This window comes from Sylvia atricapilla, chromosome 2 (genome assembly GCF_009819655.1).
Source record: "Sylvia atricapilla isolate bSylAtr1 chromosome 2, bSylAtr1.pri, whole genome shotgun sequence".
Taxonomy (NCBI): Eukaryota; Metazoa; Chordata; class Aves; order Passeriformes; family Sylviidae; genus Sylvia; species Sylvia atricapilla.
In genome coordinates, this window is record NC_089141.1 from 106,227,334 (window position 1) to 106,250,697 (window position 23,364).

Here is a 23,364-nt window from a genome sequence, read left to right on the forward strand (position 1 = left end):
TGCACAATGACCTCCTAAAGGCATCTGCTCATTGCAGACCCTCAGCACCCTGCAGATGGTGGCCCAGCAGTAACACAAGAGATGCCATCTTAATGCCTGGTAATTCAGGAGCCTTTTCCCTGGAACCAGCAAAACCATTTGTGTAGAGGTGGGTGTGCAACCCCAGCATATCTGCTTGTGCAGAGGTCCACATAGAATATATTTTTAATTTCTCCATTAAAAAAATAGTAATTTCTAAAGATCACAATTGTATAAAAATATGCTTATAAGTAATTGAAAATATCCAAATAAGCAAATTGTAAACAAAAATAAAAGTGATGCGGATTAAGTTCATGTGAAGGTTCTCCCTATTTTATCTTGGGTTTCATTTAATGGGTACAGTCTCTGGATGTTTTAACTGGGAAACATACTAAGCAAGGAGTAATCAGATGTACATAATCATCAAAAAAGTCCATTAGAAATTCATCTTTTAAAAACAAGAGATTACCTCCTGAAGTGCTAATGTTGTAATATGGACATGATGCGGTCTCAGCTTTATTCTTGATGATCAGGGACACTCACAATCTAACCAGATTTTTAAAAAATGGCAGTTTTTAAATTTGCAACACCCTTAGAAAAGAATTTTTAGCAAGTATTATATTACACATGGAATAGCAAGAAGTTATTTTTGTCCAGTTCTACCTTAACTTGATGTGAACTTTAAACATTTCCCATAACACAGAGTCTGTACAAGAGAATATACAGAAGATAAACCATTGTGTGTTTATTTTGTAACACCAATTCAGAATGGGGGTACCAATCCAAAGACTTTCAAGAATGTGTACAAAGTTAGTATTTTAACCACTGCATCACAGCTCATATTACAATTTTAAGATGAATCATTTCTCTCCCTCTGCATATATATTTGCATTATATATATTCATTTGTACTAACAAATGCCTTTCAAAAATAACCGAACTTGTTCCATATGCATTCTTTTCATGACAATGTTTGCAGGTTAAATGGGTACTCAGAACAACTGCAATTCATTCATACACTTTAGATGTCTGAGGGACAGAACAGGTCTTTTTCTATTTCCCTTTATCTTCACCCCTCCAGCAAAACACTGAGAGCTGAGACAACTTCCAACTACACAGTCAGAAGCACATGTCTCTGGGTTTGGACTTCCTTCAACAATCTGCTACAGCTGGCACGGTGATGTCGATTACTAATTCATGAAATCCTGTGTGGGTTGGTGGCTTGTTTGGGTTTTTCTTTTTTTTAATTATTCTCCCAGCAGATTGTTGAATGCAGATATTAGTCAAGTCATTAACCAGTTACATTCACTGCCCTCAACACAGTCCCCTGCAACTAATTCTTTAAGAGCGCTTTTGAGCAAGTAACAAGGGGCCAACTCAGCCTATTGTACAAGATGCCATTGCCTGCTTATCAGACATCTGAATCCTCTATGATACGGGGAAACTTCTAAATGGAGCCCATAGCAGCTGCTCCCCTGAAGGCAATAGCAGATGCTGGCATTGCATTCTCATTCCAGCTAGTTTTCTCACAACGATCGCTGTCACGTAGATCCTTTTGCTTGTTGTCAGGAAAAATGAAGTTTATGTATCAGCAGCTTGCAGCATCTGCCTATGTAAGATCAGCAATCCTAGTGTTTGCAGTTCTTCTAAATGGTTGTAAAAGCTGGTTACAGTGTTCACACCCAAAAGGCAAAGGCTATTTTATCAACAGAGCAGACTGTTTGGTGCTCCACAAGTGTTCTAAAAAAACTGTGAGCTAGAAAAGATGGGGGAATCCTTTTTTTAATTTTTCTTTTCATTAAATGATTCTAGTAATAGTCTTCATAGTTCTTAGGGTTTAGGCAATAAAGAATGGCACCCCCAAATGAAATATTAGTTGCACCCCATGCCAGGCCATAGCCCCAGTTGAATTCATGGTATATTTTCAAGCTGACCGTTTCGATGAACTTGATTGGGTAAAGGACTAAGCTGCAGACCTGGAGAACAACTGAAAGAGAAAAAAAAAAAGTACAATTGTCAGAAGAAGCCTTATTTTGCCTCCCTAAAACAAAGAAAATATCAAATTACTGAAATTCACGTTTAAAATGCTTTTGGTGATTTTTAGCTTGTAAGCACTGCTCTTTTTAAATCACCTTCATTTCATTCACAGAGAACAGAGCAGCTCTTCCATACTCCCTGGTTGATGAATATTATTGCTGTGATATAATGATGATGATCCTTCAAATATCCACAAAATAGACAGTGAGAGTAGTATTTTCCAAAATTCTTTTCTGTCTCTCCTTTATATTTTAGTTTGCAGTCATTACTCCTTCCATAACAGCAAAACTTCTTCTATTGCCATTACAAATAAGTCAAAATGAGAAGCGAGAATATATTAAGAAATGTAGCTGAGAATCAAATAATTTACTTAGTCTAGAAATAATTCATTGTCACAGGTGATATATACTTGTGCTCAGTGGAGACTCAGGGAATCACATATTTCATATGCATTACTGTGTTCTATAATCAGAATTAATGACATTCTCACACAGAATACCAAGGAATCTATAAAATTTGATCAGTCACTAAACTTCAAACTGGCAAACCATTATGAATTCAGAGGGTGGGTCAGGAACACTGTGTGATGAAAAAAGATAATAAACAGATCAAATACAAGACATTAAAAAGCTTCAAAATCATTACTTCCTATAGCTGAGATCCACAGGCACACACTGGTCATTTCACTCCCACACAGCCCTTGTCCAACTGGCCCCTTTCATTAGCCCTGGAGACAAATGCTGACCTGTCCTGAGGACAGGACTGATATGGGAGATCATGTCCCATGTTCATTGGAATCTCAGTGATAAAACTCTGTAAAATACTCACTGGAAATTTCAGCTTATCCCACCTTTGCCTACAGAGTAGTCTTTGACCTTTATTTGAGACTGACAATCTGAGTATGTTTGCACAGTGGATTTTCTGATGTGGATATCAAAATCCACAGGATTTTTTTTTTTTTTAATGCTACAGTTATTGAGGTGTTACTTAATGCTATTTCATTTGAATAGAATTTTTTGTCTGTCAGCTCACAAAATACTGCGCAACATTTGAGAAATTCTGGAAGGTACACTGGGAAAACCACCTAACTCTTATGAAAAGATTATGCATTCCATTCTGTGTAATGAGAACGTCTTTATAGCCAAAAGCCACCTCAACACATGCTCAGCTTTCAGACTCATCTTTAAGACCACTGAAGGTCAGAAAGGATTTCTGAAAATGTATGGAAATATATCAGTTTTTCTTTAGTGGCTTCCTGCACTGGAGGCGCAGCATCTCTGCTGAGTCAGTGCAGAAGCTGCTCCATGTGTGTCTATGTCAAGTGCAAACCAAGGAAGTCTCCACCTTCCCCAGTGTAACATATGGAAGTATGCTTAATTTCAGTCTACAGATGGACTTGTCAAAACCCAACCAAAAAAACTTGATTCTCTTGGAAGAGAAACATGTTGCTAAAGCAGCAACACACACGAGGATTTTTTTTTTTTTTTTGGACATTTCCATAGTGAGGGGTTCCAGCTTTTCCTGCTATTGGTCCAGATATGCCATTGTAGAACTCACAGGAAGTGCTGGCAGCAAGTGGCTGGTGGGAGCAGCCACCCTACACAGCACTGTCATCACTTTGCACTCATTTTGCCTCTCTGTCATTGTTTTTTCCCTGTCAAGCAGGAAGGGAGCTGTGTAAGCTAGAAACAGCAGTCACTGAAGTTATGAGAAATGACCCCAAAGATGTTGGAAGCAATGCTTGAAATTACTGATCTGTTTCTAATGAATTTAAAGGAACTCCATGCTATGCTACCCTGCTTAGGGAAGTGTGTACTGTCTTTCTTCAGAAGCAAAGTCTTTCCTGTAAAAAATAGGCTGCAAAGAAGTCTTTAAAAATCTGCTACTCAAATGCTATTCAGACAAGACTAATCATTTCAAACTTGATTGTTCACTTCAAATGTAGGCATGTTTTTTATGAAAGCACTACCAGCTTGAAATATGGGAACAGGAATATAGTTTTATTCCACTCACATGAAATATAAGCTATATACATACTCATCATATTAAACATGCAGAAATCATAACAAATGCTTTAAAAGTAGGAAAAATTAATTTCAGTCACTTTTTTTTTTCTTTGTTTAAATGTTTGACTGTAACTTGTTTTTTCAAAAAAACAGCCCACTTATGATTTGGGCTTTCTAATTGATCTGTAATTATGAAAATGCTGGTGCTGGCTATTAAGTTCCGTACTTCTGTTCTCTACCTCCTGCTCATTTCTGATGAGTAAAACACTTCATTAGTAAGTGCTGGGTGTTTCAAAGATTACTTGAAAATGTAGCTGCAACAATGACAGAAAAACAAAATTTCTCTTCATAGTGCCAGGCAAGCTGGCACTAATGAGAGTGGACACTAATCTCAGAGATTCAGGATGGACATCAAAAAGAAAAAGGTATCTTAAGGAGGGGTAGTATGGGCCCAGACACATGCTTGGAAAGGTTGCAACATCTTCATGGTTGAATTTCTTCAAAAACTAGACGAGAAAAAGCTGTCACTGTTAGTGACCATCCTGCCTCAACAAGGAGCTTGGAGTACACAACCTACAGAGTATTTTCCCCAATGGTATTTCGTTGATATTATGACTCTTTTTGTTGCCCTGTAGCAACTGCACTACTGAAGTCAGTCCAACTTTTTCAGACCATTCCATCAACTTCACAAAATCAAATCCAGCTTTTCAATGTATCTGCATTTTTTTCTACTTCCACTGTAAAATATGACAAGTAAACTTTCATTCTTCCACATCATTATGAAACAGGTAATAGCACAGAACTAAGGATGCAATCCAGCTGGGACTGTTCTCTATCAGAATTAAAAGATACCTCCTTAAAGTATTCTCCAATTATTATCTACCACCATTTTGTATTACTCTCTTAACTGCAATATTTTCACTTAACCACTGTTTTCCCTAGCTTGCATGTAAAAGCATCTTGTGAAACGTGTTAAAAGCTTGTTACCTCAACAGGTTTATTCGTCCAAACACTGTCACACTTGTTAAAACACAGCACCAAAAAGCAAGCATCTTTAATTTTCTTCTGTTTCTTTTATGGGCTTTCAGCAAGCACACTGTCTCTTTCTGCCCCTAAATTAGACTTGGTTAGTACTTAGTTAAATGCTAACTGTATCATGAAACTTCTGCACCTGACATTTCTGTGAGCCTGCATTTTGAGGGTGCAGTTTTCAGGGCCACTTTGGTTCATGAGCTCTAAGACACCCCAACACTTCCATGAGCTGGAGACCTGCACTAGATCAAAGAGCCACATGAGACAAGGTGGCTCCACGCAAGATTTCCTGCAACTGCCTCCCTGTCTCCTCCACAGTTTTCATTACCGGAGGCATTCCTCTACCTTTCAACATTAAAATACATACTGTCAGCTCTATGAAACACATTCACAATCTTTTCATTACTGCTGCCTTTTCTCAGCATCTAGGTTGAATTTTGGTTTTTTTGGTTCCTTTTTTCTCATCTCTTCTAGTCCTAGTCAGTCAATCTTCTCCCTCACCTACAGAATTGCTAACTGAAACCTGAAGCTGAGGAAAAAAAAAAAAAAAAAAAAAAAAAAAAATTGAAGAAATGAAAAAAACTCAAAACTTGAAGGAAAAATAGCCTGGATAGCCAACTTTTTGGACTCTATACACGCACCTAGAAATAACTTTTCCATTTTGTCCTTTCTTCCACACAGAGACCTTTCTACCCAACACCCACACATCATTAAATGCCTCTGGGAATTCATTCTGTGCCCTTTTCCAGAGGCAGCTGATAGACTCCCAGCCAGAGTTACACAGAATATTTGGTCTTGCCAGCACATTCGCAGGTCAGGGTGGTGTTTATCCTAAAAGATTTCTGAAATCCAGAGATGAAGGCTTGAATCCATGGAAAGCTGCATAAGGCACAAACTGCTATAATCTTAACTTTCCCCTCTTCAGTGGGAGATTCTTTCCATAATTTTTTCAAGATATGCCATCCATATTCATCTCAACAAATTGCTGACATCAAAGATAAAATCTGTAGGAAATGTCTTTTAACAATTTTGGTGTTGAATCCTGAAAGAATTCTCCTCAGATTTGCTAGATAATGAAGCAGAATGGGGCAGGTTGTCCTTGGCCTCATCATCTCTCTTCTCATATGCTTCAGGTTATGCTGTTCAAAATGCACATGCACATGCACACACACAAAGGCAAAGGAAGATGTAACACCATCATAACCTGAAGAACCAATTTCATTTCCTCTTAGATTCAAGTAAGAATTAACCCCCCTCACCATCACACCCTTTTATAGTAAAGACTGGAAGCAATTTTTATGCAGAGGGGAGCACATGAAGACAAACAGAAGGATTTGAGGAAAATCTTTTCTTGTGGAAAGCCATTTTCTTTTTTTAGTACAAACTTAACTATAAAATGAGCAACATGGCAAGACAAGCATGTATGGCTGAATAATTACCGAGTTACCACACAATGTTATGACAAATGAAGCCAAAGACAAACAAGAAACCACTACAAAAGTTTTAAAACCCTGTTTCCTTCAAAGTTAACTGCCCAGCATACCTTTTAACCACACAATTCACACTAAATTTAAAACAATGCAACAGTACCTTTATTAATTAGCCAGCACGTAATGCGACACATGAACAGAACCAGACAATTTCCACTCAGGGAATCTGATCCTAAGTTGCTTTAATTTCCTAAAAGCAAATGAAATGTACATCTAGGAATATGTCTTGAGCACATAAAAGTGCATCCTGAAGGGCTCAGTTCCATCAAGGCAATGTTATCAGCAGGGGGCAGCAGGAGCCTTCCCGGAGTTGTGCTTCATCCCAAACTCCCTCCAACTCCACACTCTCATCCCTCTCATATCCTCCTAAGTGGCTTTTTTTAATACATCCCGAAGGTTCTGATTTCATTCCTCTTCAATTATGGGCTATCAGAAAGGGCTTAAGCTGCTGGCTCCAGTGCAGATGTGAGTGACAGGATGAAGGCAAACCACGGCTGGTGAGTCTCAGGGAGAATCTGAAACATCCATGCTGACGGAGCCCCAGAGCACCCAGAATATATAGAAGAGATGATTTGATATTGTAATTCTACCTCACTGGATTAGTCTTACAGACAATTCAGATTCTTAAGTCTCCCTTAAGATTTTGTGGTAGTTATATAAACTGTTCCATTTTTGTGTTTTTAAAACCAAACAGTGGCTACACTGTGACAGCTTGTTAAATTAATACCAAAGCAAGATGACACACACAAAATTAATTCCTTATGGCACAGGGGCATATATAAACACCTTGCAAGATAATCCTATTTATTTTCACATGTAGAGAGGCTTCCAAGGTTCACCCTTGGGTATTAACTTCCCTGTTTTAAAATTGCAAAAGAGAGAACCATTAAAATAAAAATGGCTTTGCATGAAGAATAAAAATGGGGACATCAAACAGCACAAAGTCACAGATTAAAAATGTTGAGATTTATCCTCTGTAGTTTCCCCTGCTTCATGTCGTTCACAAAACAATAAATATAATGTAAAGAAGTAATTGCTTATGAAACTAATAATAGTGCCACTGCAAAAATGATTAATGCTGTGCAGAACTTATAGCCTGAGAAACCTCACTGGAGTTAACCCAGAAGTACCAAACACCTCTGAATTAATATGCAGAACAGGCTTATCTGCTTCCACGAAAGTTCAGCTGCTCTCAGGGAATCTTTTTAATGATGCCAGTGCTTACCTGCAGCAAAGAGCATGACTGCAACTGGTCTGTAGAAACCGCCTCCGAGATCCCACGCAGATGGAGATCAAGCCCAACCAGGAAAGCTATGAGGATAATGGCAGCACCACCCAGCAGCAGAGCCAGAGTAGCTATCTTGCCAGTTCTAGGGAGGGGTAAAAGAACACAAAGAGGGAAAAAAATAATAATGCCAATTTCAGGAGAACAAGCCCACAGGCCCTGACAGAAACAAGAGAATATAAGAAACACAGAGGCTTGCATCAAGGCTCGGGTAAATAAACAGCTATGCCTTGGGATTCTTTTCCCCTAATTAGTGAATCACCTTCATAAAACAGATGTAACTCAGAAGCAAAGTGCCACAACCTCCCACACTTGCTCAAGCCTCAGTTGGCCTCGTTGGGATTTTGTCTCAAGTAAAACTGAGTAATTTGGTCCCCTGGTTTTTATCCATTTTAGAATGAGAAATTGAGGCTTGGCTCAGGATTGGCTGGTGCTGTGTTAGCTGACCCTCAGTCTGCTGTAACTTTCTCACAAAAGAGAGTGAAAGTCAAACCTCTGCTTGAGCTGATCAGGATGACACAGCAAGGGAGATGCAGAGTCTCATCACACACACCTGTCCCTTGGGAAGTACCAGGGCCACATAGTATAAGTAAAAAACCTGAAGAGATGCTTAAAGGTTTAAAAAAAAAAAATATATATCTATATATATATATTTCTTTTTCAACACTAAAAGACAGCTGGAAGCCAAGACGTTCCAAAGGCAGCAACAATCATTAGCTGCAGTCCCAGTCAAATATCAAGCCCATTTAAAAATGTCTGTATCTTCAAGCATCAGTTTTTCTTCCCCCAAAAGCAACCTCTGCACTTGGCCCAGGGTATTTTCTAGTTATTCTCATATATAATGGATGCAGTTATAAACTACATATTGGCAGTCGTTGTATCACATAAATCAAAATCCACTTGTAAGCTGATGGCCATGATGCATGTATATGACATCCAAGATCTAACTTAAGAAGTTCTGTGGGTTTTAGAAAGGCACAGACTTTGGGCTTTCTCTTTTCCCCAAAAGAATATCTATGATCTTTCCTCTCTTCAGTAGCAGGAATCAAGAAAAAAGAATCAGATCACTATTTAATGCTTATCATTACTATTTACTAGCTCAAGGAAGATGATATAAATTCAGCTCATGGGAAAAGGAACCTATGCATCCTTTGCATCTCACTGCTTTGAAAATACTAGCAGTCATGTGATACTCAGAATAAAATGTCCACATGCATTACACAGTTCAAAGAAAATAAGATATATTTCCAAATTAAATTAGATATCTTAAGGTTACTAAAACAACAAAACAGTGAACATCCTCTTTTGGGAATGAGTAAGAAGCACTGTTTAAATAAACAATGGATCCAGTTTCAAGAGGAATCTAATCTGCTGAAGATACAGACAGTGCAGCTGTGGAGTTTGGGAATGGAATGCTGGCAGCTATTACCACCAAAAAGCCTTCACACGCTACATGAAAAAGGATGAAGGAGATTTAAAGAAGAAAGTGGGTAGAAGAGCTATAAAGCATTGCTTGAAAGAAAGTGATTTTAAAGGTTGTTTCTGCAAGTACACACATTTGTGTTCATTCTTTGCAGAAATCCAGGCATGTCCTTCACTAATAATTTAATTACTAAGTACTCAACCTTCCAAGCTATTTTCCCCTTGTTTTCCCTACTGGACTAACCCCAAGGCTGGGAACAATCTTTCATTCTACCATCAGCATGCAATCTCTAATGCCAGTTGGCTGTGTTGCCACTGCTACACCATCGTTATTGGGGATGGAAATGTGATTTTAGTACTGGACAGAGATGTTTTAGCAAGTGGTTTTTAATATTACCATAAACCTTCGGAAATACCAAGAGGTCAGTGCACTAATGATTTAGAAAGCATTTCTCCAATATCAGAGTGCACTACAGATACAAAACCCAGAAATAAATAAACAAATGGGACCACTTTGGAACAATATGAAAGGAATCCTTGCACTAGAAAATTACACAGATACAAAGACCAGCCACATAATCCATATCACACCGAAGTTAAAGACACATAAAATTGATGAACTAAATCAAAGGGCCAGACAGGAAAACTCAGAAACTAAAATTTTTTGAAAGTCAGCACAAATAATAAATATTAAATGTTATCTTTGCATTGATCAGGTGCCAAACTCTAATGCAAAGAGAATGTGTACAACACTGGAATAGCAGCCAAATGGAAAAAGGTTGAACATCCTATGCTTGCTAAAACCACACTGGAAAAACCAAAAAAACAACTGATAATAAATTAGGCAAAGCTTATATAAGCATGGGGTTAGAATATAGTTAAACTTCCAGGACAAATATAACATATAAAAATTTTAGAAAGGTTAAAAAATAAACAAACTACCTTACTATAGTACTAGTGTGGGAGGTAAAAGGACAAATGAGTGTTGGGAGACACCTACACTCCCAACTAAAAAGAACTGACTTGAATAAACAAAATTAATTTCTTGAGTAAGACAACCTACTCAGTGATGCTGACAGCAGGACAAAACCAAGGCTCTTACTGTTCCTCAACACCAGCTGGGGACCAGGTATTGAATGCTGTGCTCTGGGCCACATCTGGAATTGCCAGTTTGTTTTAGTCCCTGTCACAGGAGCATAGAATGCTGCCAGGCTTTGCCTTGAGCTGCAGGGACTTTGGCTGAAAGACATGGTGAAGGTCAGACATTAATGCACTAAGAATACAGGACTCAACTTTCCTACACTGGCTACCATAGTAACTACATGTTTAAATCTTGTCATCTTGGAAAAATGTTAACTTTCAACTCTAAAAGCCATTTGATCTGGTGACAAAATAAAGCTTATGGTGGATCAAGAAAGCAAAATTTTTCTGCATGGGTCTTCTACTTAACAGCAATTTTATTTTTTTTTAATCCAGGCCCTTGGACTTCACACAAAACAAAAGAAAGATCCAAAGAAAATAGAACCACTACCTCTGAAGGCAGAGCACTCTGTAAATCAGAAAGCTACAATATAAACACATACAGTAAAACACAGTTTTTCTACAATAAAGATCTGCAGCGTTTCTCAGACTACCCAAGAGTGATTTACAGCACACAGCACCAAAATGGGATCAGGAGATTGTTCTATTACACAGTGCTCCTGGTACACAGAACATAACATACTTTAGAGTATTCAAAATATGTTTGTACCTCTTCGAGGCATGCACCAATCTTGCAAATAGGTTACTAATAAGAACTGTAAGTCCAGGAGCCTCAGCAGTTCACTAAGACTGCTTGTTCTCACAGAGATAGAAATATGTAAAAATCCAAGTAAAATGAGGCCATAGAGACGTTAATTATTACTTTTCTGCACTCAAGCACAATTGGTTACACTTGAAGAGTGCACGTTGGTCCTTTTCACTGTACACCACTACAGTTTTTTAAACTACACATCCATTATCCAAGATAAATACAAGGAAATGGTAAAAAAAAATCCCTAGTAAAACTCACAGAAATGTTAATAACTTTTAGACTTTAAAAAGTACTGTGACCTAACGTCATGCCCAAATAAGATTTTCTTTGTTGGTTTAGATAACTTTAGATTTTTTCAGTGTTCCAGCATTTTAGCAATACTTTAAGGACTACACTAACAGTGCCACCTATCCCATCCAAACTAGAATTAAGACTTTTCTGACAATTGTTAAGTACCTTGAGAGATTTCTTAAGAAAAGGCTCACTTAATAAATCCTATTTTTAGGTCTGAAAATCCCCAAGGAAGCATCCCTATGTCTATAACCATAAGAAATATATACTGTAGTTCTGACAGCCATTACAGTGTTTGCATATTTTTAACTATAACAATCTGTCCATTAGTTTGGGAATGTGGGCTTCAGTATTTGGAAATATATATAAACATGAACCTAGGCACTTAATACATATTTTCAATATGTTATTCAATATGTATTGAAAAGAATTTATTACAATTACCATTTTCAGCTTAAAAAAATCCCAAAAAAGCCCCCAAACCATGATGATAATACTTCTTTTCAGTTAGTTCCTCATAAAACAGTCAGTGCCTTTCTGGGAAACAGCTTGGTCTCCTTGCTATTTGGAAATTCTGCTTGTTTCTTAGTTGACCCAGAGGCACAATGTCAACTGTACATTGACATTTCTACATCTCCTCCCTTCCTTCCCCAAAAGAAATGACCCAAGGCTTTAAGCTGTACAGTAATTTTTAATTAAGAGCAGCACTATTTCCTCAATTTCTTGGAAAAAATAATACTTCACTACTAGGAAAAAATCAGGGGAAAGCCAAAAAGAAGAAACACATCAAAGTCCTGAAATATGTATTTTAATAACTTTTGTTAAATGTGTATTTTAATAACTTATTAACTAGGTCCTTTTTATAACACAAGAAAGATGAATGCAAAAGGCTGGTATAGATATCATGTTTTCAGTAAGGTGCCCCAAAATTAATTAGTTTTTTCAACATGGTATTCTACCACGTAAAGAAGTAAAAGAAGTTGTGGGCATGGAAACATACTGTGGAATATGTGAAGCATTTGTGCACAGGGCACTTTCAGACAGTGCATGTGAACTGAGTTAATTTTTTAGAGAAGCAATCAAATCTTCCTTTCTTCCATACAATGGCTCTTCTCTGAGTCTTCTCCTCAAAGGCTGAAGTACCAATGCATCCAGCTCTCACATGATTAAAGCAATGCCTGACCCTCTGGGGCTAAACAAAATCTTGGTAAGAAACAAAAACACACACTGAAGTAAGTTTTTCTAATTCATTGCAATGCTTCCACTTATCAAGTACCTGCCTCAGACAATTAATATTCCTAAGAATTGCAATATAGCATTTAAAATCAAGAATAATGATTTTGAAAGAATTGTGAAGCAGAGAAACTTGAGGCACCCACATGTAAGAAATTAAATATAACCCAAGTATCATAAAAATCAACTTAAATAATACAACAGCTAGAGATATTCCCAATTGCTTCATATTCAAACTTAGATATCAAATAGACAACAAAAGTTTAAGAAGTGTAGTGTATATATAAAAACAAAGGCAAACTCTAGTTCCTGAAAGTGCTTTGGCTGCATGATCAATGAGATTTCTTCTTTCTCCAGCAGGACCATGAGCAGAGGCTTCTGTGCAAGGTGAAGGTCCACTGAATTCTGTGAAAAAGCCGAGGAACAGCAGGGGCCATTAAGCTCTCACATCAAATTACCCCTCAGAGGTCACCTCTGGAACCTCAACCCGAGGCAGAATGATGGTTCCAAAGAGCTGCTCAGAAGGATTCTGCCCTGGGTGACAGGGATATTGGCTAAAGCTGGGAATGCCAGTGCCTGTAGGATTCTGGGTCCACACTCCTCCTGCACAGCCACCCTGCAAGTACAGTCCTTTGGGATCACACACTTCTGCACGCTGCAGGCAGAAGTGCTTTTCTGGCAAGATCCATACCAAACCTCCATAAATTGCTCTAGCCACAGCTTTTCACGTGGAGCCTTGTACAAAAATGAAAATAAATAAGTATTTTCTGCTCATTGATTAGTATAGTATATTTACTAGTGCTGGCTTCTGCACAGACATACTCTGGCCTTTATACTTCCTTTCTATTTTATGGATTGAGAGTAAGATTTTTCTGAAGTAGGAAAATTACTTGTCCATATGGCTACTCAAGTCACCCAGACACTTAAAAGCATTACCAGAGCTAAAGGAACCAGCCAGCTCTGGCTGAAAGCATAATTTCCTTAAGAGGAGAACTCACTTTACACCAAGGCTTTCTTCTAAAAGCCATAAATTTAAACAAATTAATAGCTATGTTAAGTCACAGATATGTTAACAAGCAGCTGCTTGTGGACATGACACTTTCCCCAAGATCTGTCTTCATCCACACACAGCAGCACATGGGATAAAGCCCTTGGTAACCCAAGTGGTGCACAACACACATGAGATTAGCAGGAAGACTTTCCCAGAGCTCTAATTCACCAGGACACTGACAACACCCAAAGAGAAATTTAAGTATTTTATCCTGGGTGCCAAAATCCCTAAGTGCCTCCTAAGGATAATCCAGGGGTTCCACATAAGGCATCAGTCATTTTGCATTTACTGTACAAGAGGCTTGTAGGATGATTGAGTGCTCCTGATGCCAAGTGGAGAGTCACCCAGAATCAGCCAAAGAAAAAGAGAACAAGCAGAGAGACATCCCAAAAAAACAGCCTTCTGGTGCAGACCCCATGTCTTACAGAGGTGCAGAATGCTAATGGGTAACAAGGGCAGCCGACCAGTGAAGGAGGGAGGAAAGGCAGGTGTCTCCTTAGCTGCCATACACCAGGGGCTAGAGAGCTTCTCAGAAGCTGCAAGGTCTTTGCTTCCCAGCTCTGGCTCTAGCCTTTAACCTCACACCTCTGCTCCCTTTTCCCAGTGGGATTCCTTGACTGCTAGGGTAGGTTGTGACTGCCCTCCTCTGTCTGTTAGACCAAGCTGTCCAAAAGATTTATGAGGTCCATGAACAAATAGGTACAAGGGAATCCAAATCTGAGTCTTCCAACGCTCTGTTTGCTGTTTATGCTCCTTTCCCCTGATGCACAACAGTGCTGGATTCCACTACTGGATGGGCAGCCCAGACCCAGGGCTCTCTCACCTTTGAGGGAAAAGGCCTTAGCAGCCCTCTACAGAGCTGCAACCCTCTTACTCGAGCTCCTCCTATGGCTCTCCTCTTCTCCAAGAGCAAGATAACTGAGATGAGGAGAAAAAGGCTGACCATTCCAGGCAAGAGAACAGCCCACTGGCAGGAATAAACCAGGCAGAAGGTGCTCTCCCAACCACCCTCCTCAGCCTGGAAAGGATGTGCTTGAAACTCTAGGGGAATAACTAGGCAGCCACTAAGCAGACTGCTCACCTCACCATGGAAAGCAGAGCCCTTTACCTTCCACCCAAAGATGCCACTGGGAGTGAAACAATTTGGTTACATATGTAAAACATGGTAAGCAACTCTACTGCTATGTAAAAGAGACAGCAAGAAAACAAAATGGTCTAAATGCCTGGGGGGTTGCAGATGCATCAGCAACTTGAAATGCAGCAGGTGCTTGCTCATCTGCCCACAGACACGCACTTCTCCTGAAGAACGAAGCTTGCATTTCTTATTTATATGAAATATATACACTCTGCAGAGGTGTGGGTCGGGGTATGTTGTATGTCTGCTCTGTGGCCACCCATTATTTCTAAAATCACAAAGTCCTTTAAACACAGGACTTCAAACAAAGATTTAAGTGGTGCCATTATATAGATCTTTATTTTACCATTTATAAGCAACATGCATTGCACACCGCTTTTGCCAACAGAGGACTTCAAGACAAGCACAGCATTACAGAAAATCATGTAATCTATAATTCATTCACAGAATAGTACAGCATGTACTCAGGCATTTCCTCTATTGAAAAACACTGCATTCTTCTGAGATTAGCTTGCTACTATGTCATTTTAATTATTGGATATTCATTCAGTCAATAAAATATTTAAAAAATCATAAAACAACTGCACATGCCCACAACTCTGAGAATTTCTCAAAAACCTGGAGCTCTTGGAAACTCTGCCATTAGGAAAGAAGTGTGGGAGATGTGTTATACAAACTTTTCACAATAAGCTCACTATTTCTGACCTCTTCTGTAAAAGCTACTACTTTTTAGAAATCTGAAGTACCATGCTTTGCATTGGAAGTGGAATGTAACTATTTTCCACAGTTATCAATGTTCTTCGAGAAAACTGCCAATCTTCTGCAACTTTCAAAACTCGTTCCACTGTTCCTTAAGAAAAACAATTGGCATTTAAAAGAGTTTGAATTGCATTTCCCATCAGAAGGATGGCTTTCAGTGGAACAAGTGAAATACATGAAGCAATACAGCTGGATGGACTTTACCACTCTTTCTGTTACGCTGAATCTTATGTGGTCATCCTGGGCCACAAATCAGTAGCAGAGGCAAGGCCACTCTCTAAATACAGAAATCTCATCAAATATTAAAACTTCTTGCATTATCCCTAACTCCAGGGGCATCATATTTAATAAACAAAACTTAAAGCAATGGGATACATTACTGATTTTAAAATTGCAATGACAAAAGCAGCGGCAACAATCCACATAGCTACAAGTCTTTTTTTCTTTTTTTAAGAGTTTTATCACTGATAGGTGTATGGTGCTCTTGCCCTGATCAGATGAACTACACAACATCACAGATGTGCTCTAACCATGTCTCTTACTGGCTGGAAGCGGTGGCTGCAATGGTACCCTCCACCATACTGAAAGGTCCAGACTGCTGAAAAGTATCGGCTGCTCCCAAGACCTTGGGAAGTCTGAGGCTGAAATAACTGGTCCATTTGTAAAAGAAAGAGCATACCTTAAAATATTCTATCAGGGGCTGCTGTGAGGGGTAGTTAAACCAATTCAAAGCATTCTGCACAGTTTGAAGAAGACAGATATACATCAGGCATAAAGAGAGTATCAGTCATCACCAGAATGACAAGAATAATTTAGGTTGAGAAGGACCCCTGGAAGTCACCTAGTTCAGCTCCCCATGGAAAGTAGGGCCAACCCTCAAGTCAGACTCAACTTCAAAGTTCGATCAGCCTGCTCAGTCTTAGACACTGAGTTTGAAGTAGTATGGCTTTTGATTTTATATCCACCTTCAGATAAAGTGCTGGGGATGATTATTAGAGTTAATACACAAAATGACAGACTTCAGCATTCAGTACCTGAAGGAATGTTTTATTAATTCTTCCTTAGATTGTATGAGCCACTTCTTTCAGGTTAGTAAAATTACATTCGTTCTTCTGCTATTTTATAGCAAACTGCCAGCCTGCTGAGTTTTTCACAAATACATGTCAACATCAAATCTGAGCAATGATCCAGATCTTCTAATGAGGAAGCTGCTTTTGAGCTAGCAATTTCCCCTTGGAACAGCTCCTTAGATTCTGAACAAGGAGATACCATCCAAGACTATTCTGGCATGTCAATTCAGATATCTGCATCTAATGTGTAATTAAGGTTAAGCCCCTTGAAGTGCTACCGAATGAACAGCCTCTGATGCTGTTTTTATTTTAAGAACAAATTAGAACAAATTACAAGCATAAAACTAGACTCAAGTTGTTTACTGCACTATGCTATAGGCTAAGCTTACCTCCATTGTTTGCTCATCACAAAGTTTAATACAAATTCAGAGACTCTGTTGCATGCATTTCCTGGAGAACGTTTTGTCTCTCAAACATTCATGGACAGTTCTAAAAGAGCATAATATTCCTGAAGAAAACTGAACGTTGCATAAAGAACCCACAGGTTGTAAAGCAACAAAGCCATCTACCCCCACATTCACCAGAATGAATACAGTTAATCAAAATCATTCAGATGTATTTTTATATATGCTATTTTCACAATAAACTGACAGGCTGCAAAGGAGCCATTGTTTTCTATGAATAGCATATACATGTATTTAAGTCAAAATAGACAATGTTCACCTGCAGGTCAGATTCTATAGAGCCCTTTATTTCTTCCACTTTACATTTGTGTATCTTTGATTTAAAGAGCTATAATGGCTGCAGCCTACTGTACAAATTCAAATTTACTGTTATTAATCTGCAGGAGGAAGACAAGTACCTGTGCAGGTATAGATACACCAGGCAGCTTTACACAGGATGCATTTATTTTAATGCTGTGACAGAAATAAATATTCATATAAAACTCTTGATAAATCTGTAAATGAACCATCACAAACTAGATGTAATGCATTTCAAATGAGGCCTAAAAAATGAATTTGTTTAAATTCATACAAGCTTAAAATACAGTTGGTCTAAAGACAACTTGTGCATTAGCCAAGGTAAGCTTTGATCACAGGAAATAGTTATATGGCTAGACAGGGGGTGAAACTACAGAGTTTTACAACTGCATTTCTGAATTTCAAGATTTTATAACTTATCTTTCCACATGGCAACTTTGTTAAGTTTTTCATCTCCTAAAGTTGCTGCTAGTGAAAGATCTACACAGACCCTAAAGACTCCGAAAAAAAAAAAAAAAAGAAAAGCAAATTAAAATGAGATATTTTATAAATTTCAGATGCCAAAAAATTAATTTGATTCATTATTTTACATACTTGAACTGTATTTATTGTTCACAAGTTTACAAGTAGTATTTGAACAAACAATAGCCTGCAAGTTACAAAAAAGCCACTGGATCAGTGAAAGAACTAATGTGACAACATGCTCCAAGCACTAGCACTGCTCAAGGGAAAATGAGATTATTCCCTGTTACAACAGCCAATGCAACCATGCTCTGTGCATTTCCTTCTGCTCTCCACTACCAAGTTGCCCTTCTGACACCAGTCAGGGGTCCTACATTTAATTACAACAAAAGTTTTAATTAAACCTCGAATATGCTTTAACAGCTTCTAGTATGAGCTTGTCCTTGATGGTGCCACTTGAGGTGCTCTCCTTCAAGGGATGATGAAGCAAATCTCTTAAAACCAGGGGTGAAGATGCCTTTTTTCCATGTGTGTGCTGCTGCTTCTCACAGCCAGCTGCAAAGCTGCCTGCACCAGTATCAAGCTAAAAGAGCTTTCCCTGTGGGAGCTCTCCACTATCTCCAAATACTGCTTGCTGGATTCACAATTGTAGGAGGAAACTGCACTTAAAATATTAATGCCTGCACACAAATGGTCTCAAATATGTGCCAAATCCAACCTAGTGAACTTAGTGAGAGCCCTCCTATTGGCTTTAATAGCAATGGTACCACCCTAGCAGAAGGCAAGAGGAAAACAGTGCAGTTTCTCATATTTAAGGTCTGGTCAGAATGCAGTACTCTGTGCTGAACATGAGGAAAGTCAAGGGTGTATCCCAGTTACCTCAAGTTAAAACAATCATTCACTTCTTCCAAAGCAGCTTGTGAAACTGGCTCTACTAGACTGGAAAGCATTTGAGGAAAATGGGTAAAGCTCATTCAAGGAACTTGAATAAAACTGGATAGGCAGGAATTTGTGCACATGATAGAAGGCACCAGCAGAGGACAGATCATATTTTCAACACACAGTATCCGATGAAAACTGTATCTCATTCCTATCCATCCTCACCCATTCATCTTCCACATCCCCACAGACACACGGGTGACCAACAGAGGAACAAGAGAGATTGGTGTCCTTTTATGCTGTTCCATAAGCTGCCCTGCTTCTCCTCCTGTCCCACTTTTGTGTGTGTGTGTCTGTGTGTACACACGCATGCGTGACGGGGACATGGAGCCAGGGGGAACCCAGCAAAGTGTCTGGAGCTGGGGGGGATTGGAAGCAGGTTCTCATTCAAGCCATCTGAAAAGTCTTTCTGTAATCAAGGGGATACTATTTCAGGAGACAGGGAGAAGGGGCAAAGGATTCACGTTGCTAAGGAGACACGTAGAAGCTGACATTCCTACATAAATTTCCATTTATACCAGGGAAGGAGAAGAAAGCACTCCAAACTTTGTGCAGATGCCCTGGTAACTGACTGAAACCAGCATTTCTTTACAATTCATTTATGTTACTAAAACAAAACCCCAAACAACATTTAAACTCTCAAATATTGCTGCACACGACAGAGAAAAAAAAAAAAAAAAAAAAAAAAAAAAGCACAGCAGCTGAGGAACTTGTGTAATTCCAACTCAAATTAAGATCAGTTATTTCCCAGAACCTATACAAGGACTTCAGAGAATAGAGGAAAACAACACACCGAGAATGTAGTCAGTCCTTTGCTTTCCTTCCCAAAACACACATCTTGTCCCTGCACCATTTACCCAACCAAAGAGCACAGCAATCCAAACAGATGATTTATCAACGCAACTGTGTGTGTATGGACAGAAATGGGGATGAAATGGATGTGGGGGGAGGCTGGCTGCATTTGTCAGTGTTTCGTGTTTCTGCTGGGGCTCCAGAAGTTGCTATCAGACATAAAGTAAATCAAACCACCCATGAAAAACCAAAACAATTATCGTACTACAAAAGAATTTACCGAAAAAAATTCAACAGGCAGCTTGTTTTTAAAATTCACAACCCGCTTTTGAAGTACTCCAAGCAATAGTGAAAAGACGTTTTAAAAAAATAACAATCTGTGATCAAAGACCTAAAAAGGTGAAGAACGAATGAACATCAAGGAATCACAACGGGGAGTGTGGCACGAAGGCAAAGAAGCGTGAAAGACGATGGGGAGATCAGAACGTGCTAGAGAAAGACACACACACAAGCACACCCGGCGTGATGGAGGCAGCCCGAACCCTGGCGTCCCCACTCCGGACAAAGTAGCAACCAGTTTAGGAAGCTCCAACTTTCCAAAATCAGAGACTTCTCAGATGGGGGCGGAGGGCGATTATAAGATACTCGATCCCACACAGTTTCTCACTGTATAGGGAAGCCACCACACGGGAAAAAAAAAAAAAAATCAAAACTAGTTCAAACTCGGGATCTTTTGTGACAATAAAACCACGGCACATGCGGAGCCCCTTTCGCTCACTGAAGCCCCCCGCACCCTGGGCACGATCCGAGCACGGGCACTAGGCGCTGCCCCTCCCCGGGAGCGCCACCGCCTCCGCCCCAGCCCGGAGATACGGGGTCGGGGAGGCTGCGGGAGGACGGGAGGAGGAGGAGGATGGGTGAAGAGGCTCGGGAAGGGAAGGGGCACGGAGGGACAGAGGACAAAGGTGCAGGTGACTCTGTCCAGCGGCGGCCGGCGCGGGGAGCCGGGGCGGCAGCGGGCGAGGCGGGGAAGCGGCGGGGACAGCGGGGCACGGCCCCGGGCACTGCCCCGGTCCGCGGAGTATGGCCCCGGGAAGGGGCTGGGATACAGTCCCGAAGGAGACGTGGGTGAAGGAGAGGCAGCTCGAGGGATGCCGGTGGGTCAGCCGGGGCACGGGATTCCCAGTGCCCGGGGTGCGCCCGAAGGAGAGGGAGGCGGACGAGGAGGGGGAAAGCAGCAAGGGCCCGCGGCCGAGGGGAGCGGAGCGGGGCCGGGGGCAGCCGAATCTCACCGCTGTGCAGCGTCGACTCGCAGAGCCAGCTGTCCAAGTTGCCGGGCTTGCGGCAGGACTCCCAGAGGGACAGGTAGTACTGGTGGTCCGCCGTCACCCAGGCGGGGCTCAGCACGGCTCCCAGGTCCAGGCACAGCGCCAGAAAGATGCACACCAGCCCCACCAGCTTCAGCGGGGTCAGCACCGAGACGCGCACCTCCTCCATGCCGCTGCCGGCCGAAGCCATGGGGCCCGGGGGAGACGAGGAGGAGGACGCGCTGCCGCCGGCCCCGAGGGGAACAGGAGCGAGAGCCCAGCTCGGCGCAGGAGAGGCGGGCGGAGGGGAAGCGGCGAGACCAGCGCTGTCTGACGGCGGCGGGCGGCGATCGCAGGCGGCGGCAGCGCCGCTCCCTCCCGCCCTCCTCCGCCGCGCTCCCGCCCCGCTCTATCAGGTGCGGCAGCACCCCCGGCGCCGCCCGGCCCGGCCCGGCCCGGAGCGCTCCTCCCCGTGCCCGCCCCCGCCGGGGAGGCCGGGCCGCGCTCCGCGGGGAAGGGGCGAGGCGCTGCCGGCCCCGCTCCGCCCCGCCTCGCCGGGGACTCTTCGGGCAACTTTGAGCGGCCGCAGGCGGCGCCCGGAGCCGCTCGTATCGCCGGGCAGCGATCGCTCCCCGCTGCCCCGAGCGGTGTCCCCGGCCCGCCCGGAGCGGCACCGCCTCTGCCCCGCTGCGGCCGGGCAATGAGGGCACCCGCGCCCCCGGCCACGGAGGAACCGCGCGACAGGAAAATTCCTGCCTTGGCTGCAGGATTAGCCGTGCCTGACCTTGATTCTTCTTCTGGAGTGACCTTTAAATCGCAAGTTATTAGTGGAGGGTTTTGAAGAATAATTCAGCGTTTCATTATTCGTGTGTGGCCTTACCTGCGATTCGCGCTTCCCTCTCCCGTCAGCGGCGGTGCTGATCCCAAATTAAATCTTTGAGGAAGGATAAGTACTTTGCCCGGTTTCCATTTAGTCCCTGTTTATTTTGTTTAATTAGCACTGAGGTGCTGAGAATGTCAAGGGCAAATGTTTAGGTTAGTTATTAAACAAGGTACTAGTATAATTCACTGTCTGAAGCAGCTCTTCCTCAGGATACAAACACACAGAGGCACGAAGGTTGAGTGTAATGTCCATAAAGGATTATTAAAAAGAGACGAGCAGGAAGATTCAACCTGCGGATTTTAAAGTGAATGTTGCTTCTTACCTTTGAGGAAGTACTATAGAGTGGGAAGAGAAAAATTAAGCCAGAAAAGCCATTTTCTAGTGAAGAAACAGGGAAAATCTTGTCTGAAAATGCTAATTATTATATCCCTATTAATAGTATTTAGGAGGATGGGGTTTTTTACCTTCTAAGTATAGGAACATTCACATTAATTTACAAAGGTGCAGGATGAAACCCTAGAGGTTTGCAGAACTTCCTTCCAAGTTTAATTTCATTCTGTTCACAGTTTAAGGCTGAAACAGAAAGAAAAAATACTATTTACATGACAAACGTCTCAGAGCACAAACAGCTTTGCTCTTACAGCTGCTCGTAGGAGTTAGCATATGAGGTCTAGTCCTGGTTTCCCACTGGTGTTAAGTTAGAGAACACTTACAGCATATTGCAACCATTTCTCCTGTGCATTTAGATCTCCTCTGCTAGAAGCACAAGGACCAAAGCTCAGTACCTTGATACCATGGCACGTGTCTCACAGTGCATGTAAGGACTATGATGTTAGCAGAAGTTTGGTGTATTTCTAATGGGCTCTTAGGTATCTGTGAGTTCAACTGCCACCAGTCTGTCACTAATCCTGAAAAAGAAACACATTTCCTTGAGCTGCTGCTGCTAGAACTTGGAAGGAAACTAGAAATTTGGGGGGTGGAATTTTGTGGAGTTTGTTGGTTTTGGGATTTTTTTAATGTGTGGTCACACTTCAGTAGGTATGTACCAGACACTAATACGTTAAACAGTTAGTTTGTTTGGGTCATGTTTCTGTTGCCTCCCAAAAATAAAGTGTTAAGCATTGGAAGAACATAGCAAAAATAATTGAGGGGAAAAAAAATAGAGAGAAGTTAATAATTGATAAAGAACATAGATGTGCTAAGCTAAAGACTTCAAAACTTCATGAAGTGCAGAATCATGGTTCTGATGTAGTATTTCAAATAAAAGGGATAGAAAAAGTAAACAGTTTGCTAAAATATGTGAAAACTTGTGATATTATATACAGAAGAACACTGGCAGCTATAGTTAATGTTGTCAGTGCTTTCTGGCAGCAAAAACTCAGTTTCAGTTTTTACTTTATTAAACCTTTGCTGTTTGGGCTGGAGTTGCCTCTACAAGATACCTGCCTCAGGTTGATTTTTTTGTTTAGGAGTTACAGCCAAAGTTCAGTCATATGTAGTGTGAAAAAGTACACATTTTCACCATCTACAGAAAAAAAAAAATCCCAAAGACTTCATAATTTTACTGAGAAGCAGAAGGTTAATATACAGCTTCCCCCCC

The 23,364-nt window shown here is 40.9% G+C and overlaps 1 protein-coding gene across 1 annotated transcript; it reads right to left on the minus strand.

Moving 5' to 3' along the window:
- Nucleotides 1-237: 237 nt before the first annotated feature.
- Nucleotides 238-21,283, minus strand: TMEM47 (transmembrane protein 47). Its single transcript, XM_066314031.1, is given in 6 exon segments — nucleotides 238-2,004; nucleotides 7,808-7,844; nucleotides 7,846-7,881; nucleotides 7,883-7,942; nucleotides 9,493-9,500; nucleotides 20,867-21,283. Coding segments are annotated over 6 exon segments (546 nt in total). The 5' UTR covers nucleotides 21,093-21,283; the 3' UTR covers nucleotides 238-1,825.
- Nucleotides 21,284-23,364: the final 2,081 nt, after the last annotated feature.